General features: G+C 46.9%; 2 protein-coding genes across 2 annotated transcripts; both read right to left on the reverse strand.

Annotated features, from left to right (window-relative positions):
* Positions 1–3,512: 3,512 nt before the first annotated feature.
* Positions 3,513–5,862, reverse strand: LOC145406777 (uncharacterized). Its single transcript, XM_080277876.1, has 3 exons — positions 5,413–5,862; positions 5,016–5,222; positions 3,513–4,751 (listed from the first exon to the last, which is right to left on the reverse strand). Exons 1-3 carry the CDS (start codon positions 5,860–5,862, stop codon positions 3,513–3,515), a joined length of 1,896 nt encoding a protein of 631 aa, XP_080134002.1.
* Positions 5,863–20,100: 14,238 nt separating this feature from the next.
* LOC145406787 (uncharacterized) lies at positions 20,101–20,757 on the reverse strand. Its single transcript, XM_080277887.1, has one exon. The coding sequence runs from the start codon at positions 20,755–20,757 to the stop codon at positions 20,101–20,103; it is 657 nt and encodes a 218-aa protein (XP_080134013.1).
* Between the last annotated feature and the right edge of the window lie 1,726 nt (positions 20,758–22,483).

The raw sequence follows: 22,483 nt of genomic DNA on the forward strand, positions 1-22,483 counted from the left end.
TAAATCACAAGAGAAAAGGACCGAGAAAACATCGACAATGAAAAACGAAACAAACAAACGAAGAGTGAGACACGACTCATAACTCATAACCACCAGACCTCACCCTCCTCTCTTTGCTACATCCACCCAACCTCCACCGCTCACGCAGGAGTGAAGAGGTCAAGACGACGAAGAAAATACCAAGTCCATATTCACACCTCATCTTACTCACTCATCTTCACTCAAGTTACTCATCGCTACTCATTCACTCACCACAGCTACCAGTGTGGGAAGTCGACGTCATCATGCGTGCTTGCTGAAAAGACGCCACGTCAGTCAACTCACCACCTGCACCACCACTCACACCATTCCCACCACGGTAAAAATTAGTGAGTTACATAGTTACTTCATATATACAATACACAGTGATAGACAATAAGCTTCTGCACAAACATATAAAACTTGCTGTATAGTTACAGCTTAAATACACATACTTACTTTAGTTATCTGCATAACTCAAACACTAAATAATCACCAACAATAAATATTTTACACTGTATATATTCATTCATTTATTATAACATTTATTTACTACCAACGAGTGTTACCATTTATACCTACATAAAATACGTGTTTCATACATACAGGTATACATTATTACATCAACAAAGTGATAAAGAAAATATACCATCACAGTTACTCAGTGAGCGATTAAAAGAACTGTATTAAACATTTATTAAGTAAAGCTACCTAGTGGAAACATATAAATTAAGTTACAAGAAAAACTAGAAAAAAAAAATGGAAAACACAAATGACGTTAGCAAGAGTGAACATCTTCAACACAATCGTGAAGACAATGATTTCCACACAGTGCTGACACATATATTGCCCACGATAGGTACAAGTGAACAAAAAGTCAGTGTATATACTTAATACTGTATATAGTGTATATATATATATATATATATATATATATATATATATATATATATATATATATATATATATATATATATTAAATAAAATAAAATATGGGACTATATAATATCATTTTCAATAATATCTGTGCAATATAAACTAAACTTTAAAAAAGTATCCCAAGGAAATTAGCCAGTGATTATGCAACCATGAACAACATAGAAAAAGCGTACACAAGCGAAGAAAAACAAACTATAGAAAATCAATACATCAAAAAAAAAAAAAAAAAAAAAAAGTAAGAAAGAAAAACGAGAGAAATAGAGTTAGATCACATAACAAACAAATGAATATAAGTGTAAGTGTTACAACACATGCCAAAAAACCACATAAACTACAAACAAAAAAGCAAATTATTGTCTCCATGAGCCAGTGGCATGTCACATCATCACTATCATCGACCGCAGCATGACCGGATTCATATAATAGGACTGCAATTATTACAATTATGTAACTACAAACGATATGTAACAATTATGTAACGACAAACGATTGCATTATGTTACACTTTGCCAATTATGTAACAGTTGCATTAACAAGATGTAACTTTTATGTAACTTTAACTACAATTATGTAACTACAAACGATATGTAACAATTATGTAACGACAAACGATTGCATTATGATACACTTGCTACACTTATGTAACTACAAACAGTATGTACCATTTATGTAACAGTTGCATTAACAAGATATAACTTTTATGTAATTTAACTACAATTATGTAACTACAAACAATATGTACCATTTATGTAAAAGTTGCATTAACAAGATGTAACTTTTATGTAACTTTAACTACAATTATGTAACTGCAACGATATGTAACAATTATGTAACGACAAACGATTGCATTATGTTACACTTTGCCAATTATGTAACAGATGCATTAACAAGATGTAACTTTTATGAAACTTTAACGACAATTATAAGGCCAAGACACTAACAGTTGCATTAACAAAATGTAACTACAATTATAAGGCCAACACAATTATGCATTACCACAATATTATGTAACAATTCATAAAATATTACAATTATGTATCACTACAATATTATGTCAAGTCATACCATTATACGACAATTCTGTATTACCAGTACCATCATACAAGTTAGGTGAAATATTAGACATTACTTAAGTGATAATTCAATATGTCATGTATAACCTAGCAGTATTACCGTTGCACAATTATATGCGTATGTCTGTTATACATACACATCTCACAAAATGTATACAACTTGTTCAAAATGTAATATTACTGGGGAATTGCTATTTACTGTGAATGTTATATGTATACAATATTATAATCAATATTATATACTAATAGATTAGCAAATGTCAATGATCATTGCTGTCGGAGGACCTCCAGTGGCGTATGCCGAGCATATGTTAGGACTCCATATTATATTTACAAATCATAATAGATAGATAGATAAATAGATAGATAGAGAGACAGATAGAAGCAAGAAGTCAGATGATGAGAAGGTACTGTGTCTGCAAGAATCGAGCAATGCTAAACATGCTTACACACTCTTAACTCAAGGAATGCTTTATAGGCACACGACAGCGCCTAGTGACCATACACACACATACACACATACTCACACACAGGCTTCTAGAACTTTCCAATCACAGGGAACACACGTGACACAACCCCTGCTACACCAGAATTTAGGAAAGAGAGGATGAAGGAAGCTAGCCATAGAACAGGCAGGTAGTGGGGAGAAGGGCTTAGCAACATGGGCAAGAGAGAGAGAGAGAGAGAGAGAGCGAGACAGGAGGTAGCAGGTGGGACTCTACTTTATACTTCGCTCTGTGTGAGAAATTGTTAATATTTCCAAGACAAATAAAAATAGTCCCATACTATTCTTTACCTTCTCCTTGTCATTGAATGACAAATGGGAAAGAAGATTATCTACTTACAAAGCTACTCAAGTATAAGAACCGCTCGTCCACAAATCTAATACATAAAACTTCTCTACAAGTAACATACAAAGGAGTTACAAAGTCTTTTTATGACAGTTTCACTTCTTCAGACACAGCCGAATTTCGAATCCTACCACCAACACGTATCATCTCGTCTTCATCTAAAAACACATCCAGTTTATAAAGGACTACTGTGAGAGACTGTTTTCTGACTCGATAGTCTCCCGAATTCCTTTGCAAAACATGATCTTTGAACTGTTCGAATGACAGAAGTCTTGGCCTTCTCCACTTCTTCGACCTTTAAGCTTCCTTTCCTTTTTGCACCTCTACAGTTGTCAATGAACCTTAAAATCCAAGCCCATATCTTAAAATACTAAACCAGTTTTTGTAGATAAACACATGGACTACTTGAGATTCATCACCTTGACTGCTCAAGCACTTCACTTCTACATCGTCGGAGGATACTGCTGGGCTGAATCGTTGGATGTTCAAGTCAGATCTCCTGAGAAAATCTGGTCCCTGCAGCCAACGTTCTAACCAAACTGCACGTGATCCATCATCAGCAGGATTTTCAGCACTGTTAACATGAAACCATTGTTCAGGACAAGACCCATCATGTATCCTTTTGACTCTATTAGCAACAAAAAACCTTGAATCTCACACATACATTCTTTATGTATCCGAGTACAACAGTACTGTCCGTCCAAAAGTACTCCGTGTACTGCAGACATAACTCCTTCCTTAGTTTAGTTGCAAGTTGTACACTGAGAACTGCCGCAATCAGCTCAAGGCGAGGAATACTCAGTACTGGTTTAATAGGAGAGACTCTGCGTTTACCAACCATGAAAGCAACACTGATCCTTCCATCTTCATCCAGAAACCTGAGATAGGAACAGGCAGCATATCCAGTAGAACTACCATCGGCAAAGTGATGCATTTCCAAAGCTGACATTTTCTCGCTCGAGTGGACGCAACGAGGAATGGTGACTTCCCCAATCTCATCAAGATTAGTAGACCACCTTTCATACTTCTGCAACAAGTCACCAGACAACATGTCATCCCATCCATAATTGTCATGACACATTTGATGTAACAACAACTTTGCTCGATGAACAAGTGGAAACATGACACCGAGAGGATCATAGATCTTAGCAAGAGTGGAAAGCAAGCCTCTGCGAGTCATACTGCCTCTGTCAAAGTTCAAGGGAAAATTAAGTTCATCTGTCTCGACATTCCATAAAACACCTAGAGTTTTGTGCAATTTGGACTCATGTGTTGGTGCTCTGTCTTCAATGCGCACACCATTCATGACTTCCTGAAAGTTTGACATCACCTTGTGACATTTGCAACCACCTTCAGCCAGAAGCTTCTGAGTTTCAATAATCAATTTACAAGCGGAGCTCACAGAAGAGGTAACACCATCATCCACAGAAAAATTCTTCTGGACAAACTGCGATGCCTCGTCAGCGTACTTTGAACCATGATCACTAGCAGTCGTTCTTAGCGCATATGTGGCAACTCCTGGGGAAGAAGTGGCCCCAAACAAATGAACTCTCATTCTGCAATCAACAAAGTTCGAGCTAATATCACCATTGTTCCACCACAAGAATCTCAACAAGTTTGTATCACCAGGAGAGACCATGAACTGGTGATACATATTCTGGATGTCACAAGTGAGAGCAATGGGTTCAAGACGAAATCTGAACAGGATCCCTAACAACAAATTCATCAAACTGGGGCCCTGTAACAACCTGTCATTCAGACTAACACCTTGAAAATCCGAGCTACAATCGAAAACCACTCTCAGCTTGTTAGATTGTTGCACACCATGGTGTGGAATATACCAAGTTCGGCCAACTGGCGAGAAATTCCTCTGGTGGAACAACTTCAGCAAACTCATTATCAAACATCTTCTGTATCACTTCTGATGGTAGATTGGATCCTTTTGAAATTTATATTTTAGCTTCATTAAGCATCTTTGTGCTATGGATCTGTTCAAAGGAAATGGTGCCTCGTATTTCAAAGGTAAAGGAGCTTCATAATGTCTGTCATCTCTCTGGTACATCCTTTCTGACATAATATCCACGAATCGCACATCCTCTACACTGTACTTCTCATCCATCCCAGGCATAATTACCTCTGTATCATCAACATCCAACATCATCTCATGACATTCAGTCTTCAATGCAATGACACCTTGTACAATGTGTGTAGTTCCCAATTCGTCTGTTTCATGAGCATTTACATCAGCACAATTTGCGCCCACAACACACCAACCAAGACTTCTCTTCCACCCAAAAGGCTCTGAATCACCTCCACTCGCTATCTCCAATCGATGCATAACCTGAGAGCAATGGTAACCAGTTAGAAGACCAATGGGTGCATTCTCATAATACTGGGGAATGTCAATGCCAGAAAGATGCGGCTATTTGCTAATGACGTCACTGGTGGGAATGATTTCACGCCTGCAAGGTATGGATTCTCTCACATAGCATGACGAAATCCCAAAGTAAGGACCATCGGACACACTTCACTTCCAAACCATCGACAGCCAAAGTGGGCACACTCATACGCCCATTAATGGTCGTTAGATCCAATGTAGTGTGACGACCTGACACGTTTAGCAACTTCACAACTTCATCGGTCATAAAATTAGTGCTAGATTGTGTGTCCAAAAGTGCATACACCAATACCTCTTTATCACTTGATGGATGACGCAGCATGACAGGTAGTATCATGGTGGTGACACGATTGCTGGTGTTGATACTAGAATTAGCGCCAGCAGCAAAATTGACATTGTCGGAAGTCGTAGTTGTGTCATTCTGTGATTGCAAACTGTAGTCGTGAAGCAATGTTGGGTGTCTTTTCGAACACACATCGCAAACATGCCGGTTTTTGCATCCCTTACTATAATGCCCACTGCCCAGACAACCAAAGCACATGTTCTTGTCGCGGATAGTAGATCTTCTGTCTGCTAAGCACATGTTGCTAAAAACGGAGCATTTAATAGTTTTATGTCCATCATCGCAAACAGGACAACTCTTGGACCCCACTTGTGTATGCTGGGTTTGCCGTGCAGCCAGGTCTGACTGAATTACATGTGGCTGACCTTGAACACTCAAATCAAACTTAGGCAGTTGTGACCTCTTCGTGCTGGAGGACTGATGCAGTGATGAATGACCAGCCCAAAGTGCATGATTTGCAATTATGGCCCTAGCCTTTATGAAATCAGAAAACTTATCAAAATTGGACAAAGAACCTTGTTCGACTACAAACTCAATCCACTTATTTACTAGCCACGTTGGTAATTTATTCAAGATTTTCTTATTTTCAAATTCAACACTCAAAATCTCTAAAGATTGGCAACACATATTTGGGCCAGAAAGTCTGAAAATCCCTGGAGTGCTTTACCATCGCGTTCTCCAACCTTTGGCCAGTTCTCCAATATTTTGTGAAAGGCAGAAGCAACTACAGACGGCTTACCAAACCTCCTTTCAAGTATGTCAAGTGCAGCTTCATATGAGGACTCGTCAGGACAAAGGAATAAGGCTTCAATAGCGCTCTGAGCTTCACCAACTGTATATTGTTTAAGGTAGAATATCTTTTCATCATAACCAATATTGTGCTTTCCAACTAAAGTGTTGAAAGATGCCTTCCACAAAGGGTATGTCTCAGGTCTTCCACTGAAAACATCAGGTTGCGGCACTGGAGGCAACTTAACGTAAGACACAGAATTAGATTCAGCGGTGAATTTCATTTGTGATTGAGCACTAACCTTCGAACCTCTCCGAATGTAATCACTAACACCTTGCAAACCATCAATATAATTGTATTCAACTTCTTCGAAATATTTGTCACTTGCCATAATATCAGATTCATCAGTGAGTGCATTATGATATTCATTATGTGCTTGCGTGAAATCATGGAAAATTCCTTTAATTAAATCAAATTTCTGAACTACTACACTGTATGCACAGTCAACTACAAATCTTCGAAGTTCATTAATCTTTTTTGTCACCCGAGTTCTCTTACTTGTGCGAATTTTGCGTAGCTCTTCCATGGATGCCATGGCTGTATGATCAACAAATCCACTTTACCTACAGCCGAATCAACAGATCACAAAGGTTCACCGATGCACTCACTCCCTGCCTAGCTCTCGTGATGAGCAGACCTCTCGCCAGTCTCTCTCGAGTGTTGGACTCTGCCTCAGTTACTGAGGAAGCATTTTGGGGAGTTTTTCCTATTTTTGGGCATTGCAGGACTTAGCCAAATTTACTTAGGCGATTTTTCTCTTTTTTTTTCCTGTTTCTGTGTGGACTCTGTCTCTGACAGATAGCCTTGCGACCTTGTGTGTATGAGTGTGTGGGTGTTTTGTGAGTGTGTTTGCGGGCGTGTGGGTGTTTTTTTTTTTCTTCTTTTTTGGCCGCCGTTAGCGTCTCTCTGCGTGGTACGAAGCCGAACCCTGAAGGGCTGCCGTTAGGGCAGTTCCATGAGGGGGGGCCATTAGGGCCTGGTTATACGAAGCACAGAGAGCGGCTCTGATAGATTAGGGAAGACCCGAAAGGGGCAGTGGCGGGGCCTCCCACGTCGCGGGGAGCATAGGTAGCCCGTCACTGTAGGAACCTGCCGGCTTTTTCTTAAGTTTATTGTTCTTTCAGAGTAAATGTTGGTGTATCTGTTTGGGTGTCTATGTGAGTGGCGTCTTTGTGTGTTTGTGTGACTGTCCCTCAGGGACATGAGACGGACCCAGATCCCCAGGCCTACGGGGCCACCGCGCCAATCCCAGTCACAGCAGAGGACGACTCGCCCTGCTGCCACGCCAGTCACAAAGCGAGAGCGGCGTCTCTCAGATGCGAGCTCTCACTCGTTGATGTCTGGTGACGTCTCTGCCTCTACTTCTTGTCGCACTAAAGGGCAGGCTCCCCGCGCGAGGGCTGTCGCTTCAGCCCCCCTTCCCACTTTGGCACGTGCAGCTAAGGTTGCACGTGTCCATGAGGCTATGGAGGAAGCTGCTTCGGCTCCGCTTACCGTCCATAACAACACGCCCTCTGTTCATGCCCCTACTGCTGCCTCTACTGCTGAATGCCCACGCCGCCAGGCCCTTACCACTGCCATGCCATCTCCACACAATGGAGCCTGTGCTGCACAGGCACCCGTTGCCGACCATTCTCCCACTGGAGCTGCCCCTGCTGCTAGGACTGAGGATGCTAACGGCTTTATAACTGTGGCACGCAAACCACGGTGAGCGCCGCAGGGAAACACCGTTCCTCCTGCATCCAGGACTTTGGCACCATGGCAGCCTCCCTCTTCTCGTCGCCCTTCAGTCTCAGTCGTGCCTCCTCCACCTCCTCACTCGTCCTTCCCGGCCTTTCGCGTTCCCCTCCAGGTGGGGTTCAGCACGAGGTACGATGCAGTAGCGCCCTTAGAGCAACACCTGATGGGCCTAGTGGCTTTGAATCGATACGGCCGCGACGACAGCTGCATGCTGATCCCTACCAAGGAGGAGTCTTATCTGCGCCTGAAGGCAGTGGCGGAGGAGGAGGCCCCATTTGTCAAGCTCGTGGAGCTCTCGCAGGGCGCCCAGACTACAAGGGCGACGGTTATGGGATATCCTCGGCGCATGCCGGTGGATATCCTTTTAAGGCATCCACTCAAACCGGGGATCACTCTCAAGGCAGCCTCAATCGCCTCTGCAGCCGATCGCATCGTCGATCGCGCAATCGCCAGGAAGCCACATGGTCCCGACACCCATCCTGCCCCTCGACGTCCGGCTCGCTCAACAGGGGACCACGGACTCCCCCATGCAAGCCGGCTCGCTCTTTCAAGCAAGCCAAGCCCAGGAAGGCCGCTGCCCTGTCTTCCACCCCTCAGCAGAGTCGGCCTCGCCCCCTTCCAGAGCAACAACCGATGCCCGTCGTGGCACCCTCGACAGCCATGGCCTCACCTCCGTTGCTGGAGGATGTCCGTCTCTGTCTGTCTCCGGACGGCGGGACAGCCCCCCCCTTCGACTCCTTCAGTGGAACTGTTTAGGAGCACGGCTCAAGCTCCTGCTTCTGCAGGAGGCGGCCAACAGGGACCGTCCCCATTTCATCCTACTGCAAAAAACCCTGCTCCCGGATAGTTTCACTTTTCGTCTCTCGGGTTACGCCACCCATCTCCTCCCGTATGTTCGTGGCGTCACACGAGGGTGTGCCGTTCTGGTCCAGGACCACATTGCATGCACAGATTGTGACCGTCCTCCTTTCTGTGGATCTGATGTGGAGGTCCAGGGCGTGGTTCTACACCTGTCAACGTCACCCCTGACGGTATATAATGTATATCGGAGCCAGAGAGGCACCCTGGAGTTAGGTGATCTGTTCTCCCAGGCTGCCAGGGGAGCCATGTATATAGGGGGTGACTTTAACGCCCACCACGCCCTTCTATCATCGCCTCTTCAGTCCAATGAAGCAGGACGGCACATTTCTTTACTTCTGGAGGAAATGGGTGGTGTCTCCCTCTTAAACGACATGACAGAGCCCACCCATATTGGGGGAGGTCACCTCAACCTCTCCTTTGTTTCAACCCCACTGTCAGGCCTGGGGTCATGATCACTCCACCCCCACCTTGCGAGTGACCACTTTGTTCTTCTTGTTGGCTTGCCTCTCGCCCCCCTCCCGCCTTCCCCTGCCTCCCACACCATGGTGGGATCTACACAAGGCGGATTGGGCGGCCTTTGACCGTACTCTCACGGCGGCCTTTGCAACATCTTCTCCCGCTTCAGACCTCGAGAGCTGGGCGGATCAAGCAGCAAATATTTTTTCGCATGCTGCCTCTCTTGCCATTCCATTGCAGCGGCGCTCGGCGAGATGCTACCAGGACGGCTGGTTTTACTGCGACAGGGTCAGGGAATTGAACAGGAGGCTCAATGCAGCACGCAAGCAGTACCGGCGGCGCTGGACATCTCCGCACCGCCGGTACCTGGTTGCTGTCACTCGGCATGTGGTCTCTGAAAAGCGTCGCCTTAAAGAGGAGGCGTGGATCAGATGGTGTCATACCCTAGATTTTCACTCCACTCTCCGTGAGATGTGGGGGAGAATCAGGTCCATCTCTGATCCACGTCCTCCTCATCCGCCCTCCCACCCTGGCCCTGCCGCTGAGGCCGGCCGTCTTGCCCAGCATTTCGCCGACCGCTCAGCCTCTTCCAATCTCCCGCAGTCCGTCCGAGCCTTACAAATGCAGCTGTCCGCCTCTCACATTGCAGCCATTCAGACAGCGTGTGATACACCTGACCCCGCTGACTGTCCAATCACTAGCGGAGAGCTTCAGAAAGCGCTGAGGCGCAGGGAGGATACTGCGCCGGGGCTCGACGGGGTCACGTACTCCATTTTATCACATGCTGGAGATCGCGGTAGAGTGTCTGCTTGATTTGCACAACCTCTCGTGGTCTGAGGGGCGTCTACCGAGGTCGTGAAAGATGGCGGTCATCCATCCGATTCCGAAGCCTCGCGATCCCACTGTCATGCGCCCCATCTCCCTGCTCAGTTGCATTGCTAAGACAGCTGAGAAGGTTGTGCGGGCTCGTCTTGCTTGGCGGCTGGGACCGCTGCACTCAAGGATTTATGCCTATCATCCAGGCAGGAGTGCCACCCACTGCCTTGCATCATTCCTTGGGGAGCTGAGGGGCGGACTGGGTATGGCCATCTTCCTCGACCTTGAGAAGGCCTTCGAACTGCCAAACCCCACTGTTTTCTTGGCGGCTCTTGCGGCCAGGGGAGTAGAGGGCAGGGTCATATCCTGGGTCCGGGACTTTTTCAGTGACCGCACTGCGGGGGTCTGCTTTCAGGGGCACCTCTCCCCTTTTCATCCTCATCCTAATGGCACCCCCCAGGGAAGCGTTTTGAGCCCTCTCCTCTTTAACATCCTGATGGAGGAGCTCCTAACTGAGGAATATGGGCCTGGCATAAATCTTCTTTGCTATGCTGACGATTTGGCCCTCGTCTTTATTAGGAGAGACTTCTTCACACAGGCGGACTTGGCCCTTTCTCGGCTGCATGCCAAGTGCACCGAGCTAGGCCTAAAGATCAATTTCCCCACTGAGGGGGGTCACCTTGACGTGGTGGCGGGGCTTGAAGCGTGGCTGGCAGTGCCACCTACTTTGGAGGCATGCCTACCTTTGTAGGGTTCGGCATTTGTCAGTGTCGTGGACCAAGCACCCCCTTCATCACTGGTAGAGGAGGCCTACTGGTGATGTCAGTCCCATTTGTCCCATTTGTCCCCCATTTTCCATCTAGGGTGGGACTGTTGCCTCCCCACATGTTTGCCGTGCGTGGCGTCCCGTAATGCTGGGAGACGGGAGTCCTGGGGGTTGAGTGATGCTGCATGGTGCGCCCTGCAGCTAGCAATACACCTCTTTGGTCCCTTATTCTGGCTAGATGGGTGGCCTGGTTGGGCCCGACCAGGTCAATCGGCTGGTCACTGCCTAGCCATCCAGGCTAGTCACCTAGTGGCTTTAGGGTCAAGCGGGCACTGGGGGACCTGGTGGCTCCTATCGTCCTGGAGTCACCCTTGTCAGGGTCCCTTGGTGGTTACCTGCGTATACTTTCCCACTACCTCTGGGGTCGCCAGTGGTGCTTTCCCTGGCATATGGCCTCCCCTTGTTGGGCTCCATGGTGGGTGGAGGGGTGGGGGAATGAAGGTAGTTTTTGTCTAATATGGCCTTTTATAAAATTTCATCAGCTGACGACCCTGGTTCTGTCCCTGACCATCCTTTAGAATCTCCCTTCTGTGCGCCTCCTGTGCCTCTGGCTGGTGAGACCCATATTGCCACCCTGGAACCATACCTACCTGGTTCCAGTGGTTTACGGTCAACGGCCACTACAAAGAAGAGCCGGACACACACAACAACATATAGTGGACATGCCCGTGAGGTCCTGCCGGGTGTCTTTGAGAGGGTTGATCTTACAAGGTACTACACCATTCGTACTTTGGATGGTCAACCTATTGGGAATTTGGATATTTTTACTGTTCATCGGCGTATTATGTCAATCTGTGGGAGGGAGCCGAAGATTTCACCTCAGGGGGATGGTAGCCTACTAGTGGAGGTTACATCCCCTGAAGAGGGTTCCCGGCTGGCTGCCCAGTGTAAGGACCCGGATGCTCTGTTTTCTTGTGTCCCTCATGCTTTTTTCAATCAGTGTCGAGGTGTTGTTTTCTCCAAAGACTTACTTCGCTACAGTGAAGAGAAGCTACTTGAAGAGCTCCAGGTCCACAGGGTCGTTAAAGTGGAGAGATTTCAGAAGAAGGTTGATGGTATTCTTACCCCAACTCCATCCTTGTTGCTGACGTTCGACTGTACTGTTCTGCCTTCATCTATCAAGGTGGCTTGGTTGTCCCTTAGGGTCAAACCCTTTGTCCCAAATCCACGACGCTGCTACCACTGTCAGATGTACGGGCATGTTGGGCGAGTCTGTCGTCGTTTGCAACAGGGCCTCCCAGTGGTGTGTGTCAGTTGTGGAGCATCTACTCATGCAGGACAGGACTGTCCTGGACCTGTTTGTTGTTTGCACTGTGGTGAGGCACATCCTGCTTCATCTAAAGACTGTGCCCGGTTTTGCTTGGAGAAGGAGATCCTCCTCATCCGTAATCGGGATAAAATAAGCTTTCCTGAGGCCAGGAGTAGAGCCATGTCATCTGTTTTCCGTAACGGAGTGTCTTATGCATCAGTTTTGTCCGGTCATAGCCGTCCTCGTCGTCCTGTCCAGCAGCAGGCCCGAGTTCCTCCTGTTGTGTCAGCTCCTATGCCTTCATCTGCTGATTCCATGTCAGTGCAACAATCTCCCGCACTTGAGACGGTTGCCACTACAGTTCAAGACTCGACCTCTACATCAATGGTATCCCCTGGTAGTCATGGTGCACATTCTTCATTTGCTAAACGTCATCGTGGTTCCTCAGAGTCTTTGAGTCTTGAAGATCCTCCAAGCAAGGTGTCGGTCGTGGAGTCCACATCCTCTGTAGTTAGTCCATCTGTGCAACAGCCCTCAGACCCTACTTCTGGGTCTTCGGGGGCTTCTGGGGTGTCAGGTCAGTCTGGCACCTCTTCCTCTGGGGAATCGGATGTTCCTTCTCCTGTTACCTCTGAGGATCCTGTCCTGCCCCCTCCACGTTTGGAGGCCAGGACCCCAATCCCTCCTACTCGACCTCTTGGTTCACTGGGGGCCCCGGGCAGGGTTCGGAGTAGCTCTTCCTCTCCTGCTGGGCAGCGACGGGTGTCTGTGAAGTCTCCCAACACTTCGCAGACCCCAGGCCCTCGTTCTAGCCATGCTGCTGCCCGTGGCAAGCCCCTTAGTGGGCGTATCCGCATTCCCAAGAAGATTGTCTCCCAGGGTCGCTCAGTGGTTTCCACTAAATGACCCTTTCTTTTGTGTATATAGTTCCTCCATTTTAATATTTTTAGTATTTTTTTTTATGGTCTTCTGTTTGTCCCTCTCCCCTGCCCCTTTTTATTTCAGTAGTTTTAATGGCTAATATTATTCAATGGAACTGCCGTGGTTTACGAGCCAACTGGGAGGAACTCCGTTGGCTTCTGGCTGAGTATTCACCTGTGTGTGTTTGCCTACAAGAGACAATGGTTGGTGATGCTGCGCCTCCCAGTCCACCTGGTTACCAGGTTTTTTATTCAGATCCTCTTCCTGGACAAGGTCATGGTGGGGGTGTGGCTATTCTAGTACGCAGTGACATACCTTTCACTGCTGTGAATCTTAACACTCCACTGCAGGCTGTTGCTCTCCAGATTTTCCTTCCCCGTCGTTATACTGTGTGCTCTTTGTACCTCCCTCCTAGTGCCACTATTGAGAGGGTTGATCTTGAAAATCTTATTCGTGCACTTCCCTCACCCTATTTCTTGCTGGCTGACATGAACAGTCATCATCCCCTGTGGGGTGGCTCCACAGCTGATGCTAGAGGTACTATGTTAGCCTCCATTGTGGAGGATGTGGACCTGTACATTTTAAATTCTGGTGAAGTTACTTACTTCCATAGTCAAACGGGTATTTTTACTTCTATTGATTTGTCTCTGTGCTCTGCAGGGGTAGCCCTGAATTTTACATGGGCTGTGTTACCAGACTTACATGGCAGTGACCACTTCCCTATTTTATTAAGATCGACACAGAGTGCGCCTCGGCGTCGTCTTCCCGGCTGGCGCTTGGATAGGGCGGTCTGGCTGGTTTTTGAGGAGCTGTGTTCCCCGAACCGATGTGTGGAGGATTTTGTCAGCACTGATGCTGCTGTTGAGTATTTCACAGACTTACTACACTCGGCGGCACTGCAGAGTATTCCGAGAACAGCTGGTCACTTTCCTTGCCGTCCAGTTCCCTGGTGGACTGATGAGTGTGCTTCTGCTGTTCGGGCTAAACGTGCTGCTTTCTCCCGACTTCGTCGTCACCGAGGTGACCCTGGTTACTTAGCGGCATATAGGAGGGCCCGAGCTCATGCCCGGCGGGTTATGAAGGAGGCTAGGAGGAAGTCTTGGGCATCATTTGTTTCTTCAATTTCTTCACAGACTCCTCTCACAAAAGTGTGGAAACGGGTGAGGAAGATTTCAGGGAAATTTCCTGTTCCCTCTCCTCCTGTTTTATCTCATGTAGGTGTGGTGGTGGCTCATTCTTCGTCTGTTGCCGAGATATTTGCAGCTCATTTTGCTAATGTCTCTAGGAAGGACACCTCATCCTCATCAGCACGCCGCCGACGGCACCTGGAATCTTTGGGCATTAGTTTTCCATCTACTGCGGAGGAGTCGTATAATGTTGCTTTTTCTGCTTCTGAACTTCAGATGGCATTGTCGCAGTGTCGTGACTCGTCTCCAGGCTTGGATGATGTCCCATATGCCTTCTTACACCACTTGCAGCCCTTCATTTTCTGTTGTCACTGTATAACAGAATTTGGTGCAATGGTGGGTTTCCGACCTCATGGGGTGTTGCTGTGGTTCTCCCCATCCCTAAGCCGGGTAAGGATCACTTGCAGGCCACTAATTATCGCCCTATCTCGCTGACATCTTGCCTTTGTAAGGTCCTTGAAAAGATGGTGAATAGTCGGTTCATGTGGTACTTAGAGAAGGGTGGTTACTTGTCTCCAGTCCAGTGTGGGTTTCGGAAGATGCGGTCGACCACAGATGCTCTCCTTTCTTTAGAATCTTCCATCTGCCAGGCTTTTGCAACTAACCAGCATCATATCACAGTGTTCTTTGATTTGGAGAAGGCGTACGACACTTCCTGGCGTCATGGTATATTGCAATCTCTTTATGAGTTTGGTCTCCGTGGGCAACTCCCCACTTTTATCTGGGAGTTTTTATCTAATCATTTTATTCGGGTCCGAGTCGGGAGTGAGCTGTCTACTGCACGTCCCCTTGAGGATGGTGTGCCACAAGGGAGCATACTAAGTGTTACCCTTTTCGCAGTGGCAATTAACAGCGTTATTTCTGTGCTCCCTGATGGTGTTCGTGGCTCTCTCTATGTTGACGATTTATCAATCTCTGTCACTGCCTCATGGATGTCAATGGCAGAAAGGAGGATGCAGATGGCTCTCAACCTTGTCTCTAGATGGGCTGATGAACGAGGTTTTCGATTTTCCTTCAAGAAGACCGTTGCCATGCATTTTTGTCGTGTTCGTGGAGTCCACCCTGACCCAAACCTTTTTTTAGATGGGCGTCGTATTTCGTGTTTAAAGGAAACCCGTTTTTTAGGGCTGATTTTTGACAGCCGGTTGACTTGGGTCCCTCACTTGAGGTACGTAAAAGCTGAGTGTCTCAGAGCATTGGGTCTCTTGAAAGTATTAGCGCACACATACTGGGGAGCTGATCGCTAGACCCTCCTCCTCTTGCATCAGTCTCTGATTTTATCCAAACTTCATTATGGATGTGAAGTTTATTCCTCTGCCTCAGAAGCCCGGCTTCGTATTTTAGATTCCATACATCATGCTGGTGTTCGTCTCGCCACTGGGGCATTCCGATCTTCCCCGATTTCGAGTTTGTTGGCTGATGCTGGTGTCCTTCCTCTAGACTTGCTCCGCTCTTCCCTTTTGATGAGATGTTGGTATCGCTTATCTCGTCTCCCAGACTCCGTGCCCTTTCTCAAGGTCTCTCAAGATTCTCGGTCACCTATTTTTGCAACTCGGCCATCCTTTCCAAAGCCCTTTGGTTTCAGGGTGCAGTCGATTATGTCTAGCTTCTCTGTTCCTTCTGTGCCGATCACTCTCCACCGTGTCCCGAGGGTGGGCTACTGGCTTCTCCCCAGGGTGACATTTTGTCGTTTCTTCTCATCCAGTAAGGCCTCCCTTCCTTCTCATGTTTTATTTTCTCTGTTTTTAGAGCATGCCTCTTCTCATGGGGACTCCATACCAGTTTATACTGATGGATCTAAGTCTGATGCGGGTGTGGGCTTTGGTGTGGTGTTTCCCACCTTCTGTCGAGGTGGGAGCCTCCCTGTGACTGCTTCTGTTTTTACGGCTGAGCTGACTGCTATTTTATTTGCCCTTCAGATTCTCTTCACTCTCCCCCACACTCCTTTTACTGTTTTTAGTGACTCACGAAGTGCTCTTTCTGCAATGGAGTCTTTTAATCCCTCTCATCCTTTGGTTTTATCCATTTTAGAGTGGCTTTTCCTTTTAGGGCGTCGTTGACGTCGTGTAGATTTCTGTTGGGTTCCAGCTCATGTAGGAGTGGCAGGGAATGAACGAGCTGATCAGCTGGCCAAGGCGGCAGCGGCTCGTCCCCCTCTTGCACAGTTCCCTCTGTATCGTTTGCCTGCTGCAGATATGCGCTCCTTTATTGCCTTCAGAGTTTGGTGCTGTTGGCAGGAGCATTGGGATGCTGTGGGTGCCAATAAGTTGCGCTCGATTTGCCAGAAGGTGGGCTCATTCAGTTACCAGGGCTTCCCTCGTCAATGGGAGACTGCTTTGTGCCGCCTCCGCATTGGCCACACCCGTTTCTCTCACGGTTTTTTAATGGAGAGGGCTCCTCCTCCATTCTGTGATGACTGTCTGGTTCCCTTGACTGTTCGGCACCTGTTGGTGGAGTGTCCTAGTCTTGAGGATTTACGGCGTCGGTTCCTCTCTGACCACCAAACGGATGGAGGTGTGTATCATCTTTCCTCCGTGCTTGGGGAGGATGCCTGTGCACTGGGAGGGGCAACCCTCTCCTTTGTCAAGGAGACAGGACTTCTTAAAGATATTTAGAATTTCTCCTTTTTTATTGCCTTATCCTCTATTTTTTGTTTTTTGCTTTTTACTTCTTTGTTAAACGGCGGCATATGACCCTGGCAGTTGCGCCGCCATGATAATTATTAAAAAAAAAAAAAAAAAAAAAAATAAAGATCAATTTCGCCAAGACGAAGTGTCTGCCTTTTGGCCTCCGCCCACCCGACTTTCCACTGCTGCTTGGAGGTCATCAGCTCTCCCTGGTCACCGTCCACCAGTATCTGGGGGTCTGGCTACATGGGGGTCTCACCTTTGCTTGTCACGTTCGGTATCTGAGGGAACGTGCTTCCACCCGAATGGCTGCTCTTAAATATCTCTCCAGGCGGAGTTTGGGGGCATCATTTTCTGTCCTCCAGACTTTTTATATTCACGCCATCCGATCTCTGGTGGACTACAGCGCCATCTGTCTGACTGGCCTCACTCCACCAGTGTCTCAATCAGTGGAGGTCATCCAGAATGATGCCTTCCATGTCATGCTGGGTGCTCCACGTTGGACCCGGGTTGTTAATCTGCAAATGGAGGGTGGTTTGCCATCTCTGGCATGTCATATTGCCCTACGAGTGGTGTTCATCACTCTACACCTGGTGCAGTGCTGGCCCCACCTGCCTGTCTCGGCACTCTTAAAATGGCTCATGTATCGCCCACCTGCGCAGGCCCCTCAGCGTGACTGGGCCCGCAATACAGCTGCCATTGTTCATGGGTTGGGAGTTGCAGAGAGCCTCTGTCAGGATCCTGACTCCCCTTTTCCGGGATACGCGGAACCACCAACATGGGATCCCCCGCTTTTTCAAATTTTTGGTCCCTCGGAGGCTAAACCTCGCTCCTCCTTTCCTGTACTCCTCCGTCAGGAGGGTCTAAGCCGAGTAGCAACTCTAGCCCTACCGGACTCGGCCGTCTACTTCACTGATGGCTCAGTTTCATCTGATGGCTCTGCTGGGGCGGCCTTTGTTTCTGGCCAACTGGTAGAGTCTTGGCGACACTCCTATTGTGTCTCAGCTTTCCAAGCAGAGCTTGCTGCCATCTTGGGTGCCTTGCGACATGCCCATCACCATCATCGCCACCGAGTCATTATTCATACTGACTCTCTTTCCTCCCTGCAAAGACTCCGCTCCTTTTCCCTTCGGGACAATATCTTTCTTCTCACGGCCATTTATACATTTGCATCCCTTCTTGTCCGCAGGGGTGCTAATATCATCCTCCACTGGCTCCCTGGACATGTTGGTATCCACGGCAATGAGCTTGCGGATGGTGCAGCACGGGCAGCTTGCTCTCTCCCTGATATATCATTTCCACTGCTCCCCGGCCCATTGATCCTCATCCGCACTCTAAATGCTACCATTGGCGGGCAATCCATACAGGATCATTGGCTTTGGGTAACGGAGGGCTCTCGCTCTCCTACCTGGTATGCCACTGCCATGTCCTACTCCCTGCTGTCACCTCCTCCGAGTACACCTAATTATCTTCTAGTGAGGCTCAGGCGTTTGCGTCTGGGGTTCCCTGGCTAAAGGCAGATTATTGGCACAGAGCCAGACCCGTGTACCCACTGTCTAGCTAGTTCTATGGAGCCGCTCATTCACTATCTGCATCACTGCCCTGCCACTACCATGCTTAGGCCTCAACCTGTCACAGGACTGGCACGGTCTGGAGATGACTCTATGGATGCTGCTGGCATTGTCGCCCACGCTCCCCTAGATATTCTGCTCCAAACGGTCACGGACTACCCTCCCCCTCGATAATTCATGTTTGCGCCTCATGCGCACCTCTGACGGGCTCTCTTGTTTGCCTGTGTCCCCACCATTTATGGTGGGGCAAATAACCCAACAACAACAACAACCGATGCACTCTTGCCATATGTTCGTGTAGGCCATAACAGTTTGTTGGTGGCCGGCACAGAGATGAACCATGAGCGACTACTCTGAGTACAGAGTGGCATCAACAATGCGGCGGTGAACAATGAACACAGGTGCAGCAGTCACGGTGCCAGGCTATCGATGTCATTGTCGGTCGCTAAAAGTTCACTGCTGCCGTCCCCGCCCAGAAGATCAATAAAGTCCGACTGCCCTCAATAGTTTATTGAGTAGCGTAGCGTGAACTGCAATACAAGTACACATCGTAACAACAACAAAAGAGACTGAAACTGTCATTTATGTTTTATACACACAAGTTGTTAAGCTATACACACCTTCTATTGCGATAACTGGGCTCTCAAATGGGTGAGCAACTGTACAACCAATAAAACACTAGCCCACGTCCCGGCCGCGATAATGCCCCAGCCACAACTGAAGGCACGCCCGCGTCCGCGGCCATCAAGCTGCCTTGGGTCACCGGTTCTGATGAATCACTCCGAACTCTCAAGCCAATCCACACCTCACCTCTCGAATCATCACGTCAAACACCCATACAAATGAAACAATGGGACACAAACAAAATGGACAACATTTAACTAACACAAGACAAATACATAATACAGAAAATAGCAACACAATAATGTACAACAAAAGCAAACAAATTTTACCAGAGTTGGAATTTCACCAATGCATTCACGGATTCATACATGATTCCAGTCACATGGCTCCCCTAATTATAATACATTATAATTACACAATCAATATAAACACAACACATATACATATAATAAACATGTATAATAAACACATACATATAATACATTATAATTACGCAATCAAAAAACATACACAGTCAAACATACATATGCTGGCTCCTCGACGGGGATCGTGCCCTGCGTCTTAATAACTCAACAGTTTGATTAACTTTTGGACAGGGCACTTTAAGACTGATTGGTCAGCAAGCTATACCTTTACTGAGCGCACCAAACCATCTTCAGATGGTTGAGCTTCAATGACTCGCGCCAATTTCCAATATGAACGATGACACTGTTCGTTTATGATTAAAACCAGATCACCTATCTTTAGATTCTGTCTAGGAGTATTCCACTTAGCTCGAGACATATGCTGCTGAACGATTTCCTTCTTCCATCATGACCAAAACAAGTCTATCATATACTGAACACGACGCCATTCTTTTGTCGCATACAGGTCGGATCGTTCTGCATCCACTGTGGCCAGAGCACGAGGAATGACCTTCGATTTCATTGTGATCAAATGATTTGGTGTCAGAGGTTCAAGAGACTGAGGATCACTGATGTGGTCAACGCTGAGAGGTCTACTATTAATAACTGATGTGGCTTCAGACAGCACAGTCATGAAGCCTTGGTCATCGAGACGAGACCCATGTTCACACAAGATGCCTTCAATGATTCGTCTGGCAACACCAATCATCCTCTCCCACACCCCACCTCTGTGGCTTGATATAGGTGGATTGAAGACCATATCACATCCCATTATCAACAACTCATTTCTTGCACCTATCAGATCAGTGCCTTGGTCACACCTGATCTCTCTCACAGCACCACGAATGGCGACAAACCTTCTAAATGCATTGAGCAAACTGTCTGTGGTGAGAGCGTGAACGACTTCGATGTGCACAGCCCTGCTCACTAAACAAGTGAACATCACACCATATCTCTCACGCTTTCGGCGACCCGACTTCACAATGTAAGGGCCAAACAAATCACATCCCGAGAACCAAAATGGAGAACATGGGGACAGTCTGTCCTCTGGCAGATCAGCCATCTTTTGCTATACAGGCCTGCCACGCAGACGAAAACAAGTCACGCATGTGCGAATCAGCTTCTTCACCAGTCTTTGCAAGGATAATATCCAGAAACCATGGCTGCGAACCTCAGAGCACGTCATCCCTCTACCCTGATGATGGGTTTTCTGATGGAAATACTGGATAATCAGAAAGGATAGCTGGTGATTAGAAGGCAAAATCAATGGATGTTTTGTTAGGACTCCATATTATATTTACAAATCATAATAGATAGATAGGTAAATAGATAGATAGAGAGACAGACAGAAGCAAGAAGTCAGATGATGAGAACGTACTGTGTCTGCAAGAATCGAGCAATGCTAAACATGCTTACACACTCTTAACTCAAGGAATGCTTTATAGGCACACGACAGCGCCAAGTTACCATACACACACATACACACATACTCACACACAGGCTTCTAGAACTTTCCAATCACAGGGAACACAAGTGACACAACCCCTGCTACACCAGAATTTAGGAAAGAGAGGATGAAGGAAGCTAGCCATAGAACAGGCAAGTAGTGGGGAGAAGGGCTTAGCAACATGGGCAAGAAAGAGAGAGAGAGAGAGCGCGAGACATGAGGTAGCAGGCGGGACTCTACTTTATACTTCGCTCTGTGTGAGAGACTTAATATTTCCAAGACAAATAAAAATTGTCCCATACTATTCTTTACCTTCTCCTTGTCATTGAATGACAAATGGGAAAGAAGATTATCTACTTACAAAGCTACTCAAGTATAACAACCGCTCGTCCACAAGTCTAATATACAGTATATAACTTCTCTACAAGTAACATACAAAGTCTTTTATGACATTTGGTAGCAGCAAACGTATACGAACCTTGTCTACGAATCAACAGTGAATTCCTACAAAATATCAAGATTGAAAACAAAAAAATACCTCTCACAACCAACAACTTACAACCAGCTCCTGACAGTATTCTCTCCAACCAGCCCCCTCCATCTCCACGATCATCACGCTGATGTAGAAGTGATCACACGACGTCTTGTCAGTAGTTTAATAAAGTACTGATACAAACAATCTTGAAATTTCTACGACGAACCAACGAACTACAACCATCTACAATCAACTACAAGTAACAACTCTACGAGTCGTCTGTTTAATCTTCTACACGCACCTACAAGTAGCGGCAGTCTTCATCCCACAACGAGAAAATCACAAGAGAAAAGGACCGAGAAAACATCGACAAAGAAAAACGAAACAAACAAACGAAGAGTGAGACACGACTCATAACTCATAACCACCAGACCTCACCCTCCTCTCTTTGCTACATCCACCCAACCTCCACCGCTCACGCAGGAGTGAAGAGGTCAAGACGACGAAGAAAATACCAAGTCCATATTCACACCTCATCTTACTCACTCATCTTCACTCAAGTTACTCATCGCTACTCATTCACTCACCACAGCTACCAGTGTGGGAAGTCGACGTCATCATGCGTGCTTGCTGAAAAGACGCCACGTCAGTCAACTCACCACCTGCACCACCACTCACACCATTTCCCCCACGGTAAAAATTAGTGAGTTACATAGTTACTTCATATATACAATACACAGTGATAGACAATAAGCTTCTGCACAAACATATAAAACGTGCTGTATAGTTACAGCTTAAATACACATACTTACTTCAGTTATCTGCATAACTCAAACACTAAATAATCACCAACAATAAATATTTTAC

The sequence above is a fragment of the Coenobita brevimanus genome, chromosome 8 (genome assembly GCF_032717465.1).
Source record: "Coenobita brevimanus isolate Jiangsu-jjx chromosome 8, ASM3271746v2, whole genome shotgun sequence".
Taxonomy (NCBI): Eukaryota; Metazoa; Arthropoda; class Malacostraca; order Decapoda; family Coenobitidae; genus Coenobita; species Coenobita brevimanus.

What these genes read in the sequence shown, in the direction of transcription:
- LOC145406777 (XM_080277876.1), bottom strand. Translation starts at nt 5,862, where the DNA reads ATGTGCTTAGCAGACAGAAGATCTACTATCCGCGACAAGAACATGTGC. An exon ending in TGGCTGTCGATGGTTTGGAA is followed by an intron (nt 5,223 to 5,412) that starts GTGAAGTGTGTC and finishes CATTGCTCTCAG; the next exon opens with GTTATGCATCGATTGGAGAT. An exon ending in TGGATGTTGATGATACAGAG is followed by an intron (nt 4,752 to 5,015) that starts GTAATTATGCCT and finishes TTGTTCCACCAG; the next exon opens with AGGAATTTCTCGCCAGTTGG.
- LOC145406787 (XM_080277887.1), bottom strand. Translation starts at nt 20,757, where the DNA reads ATGGCTGATCTGCCAGAGGACAGACTGTCCCCATGTTCTCCATTTTGG.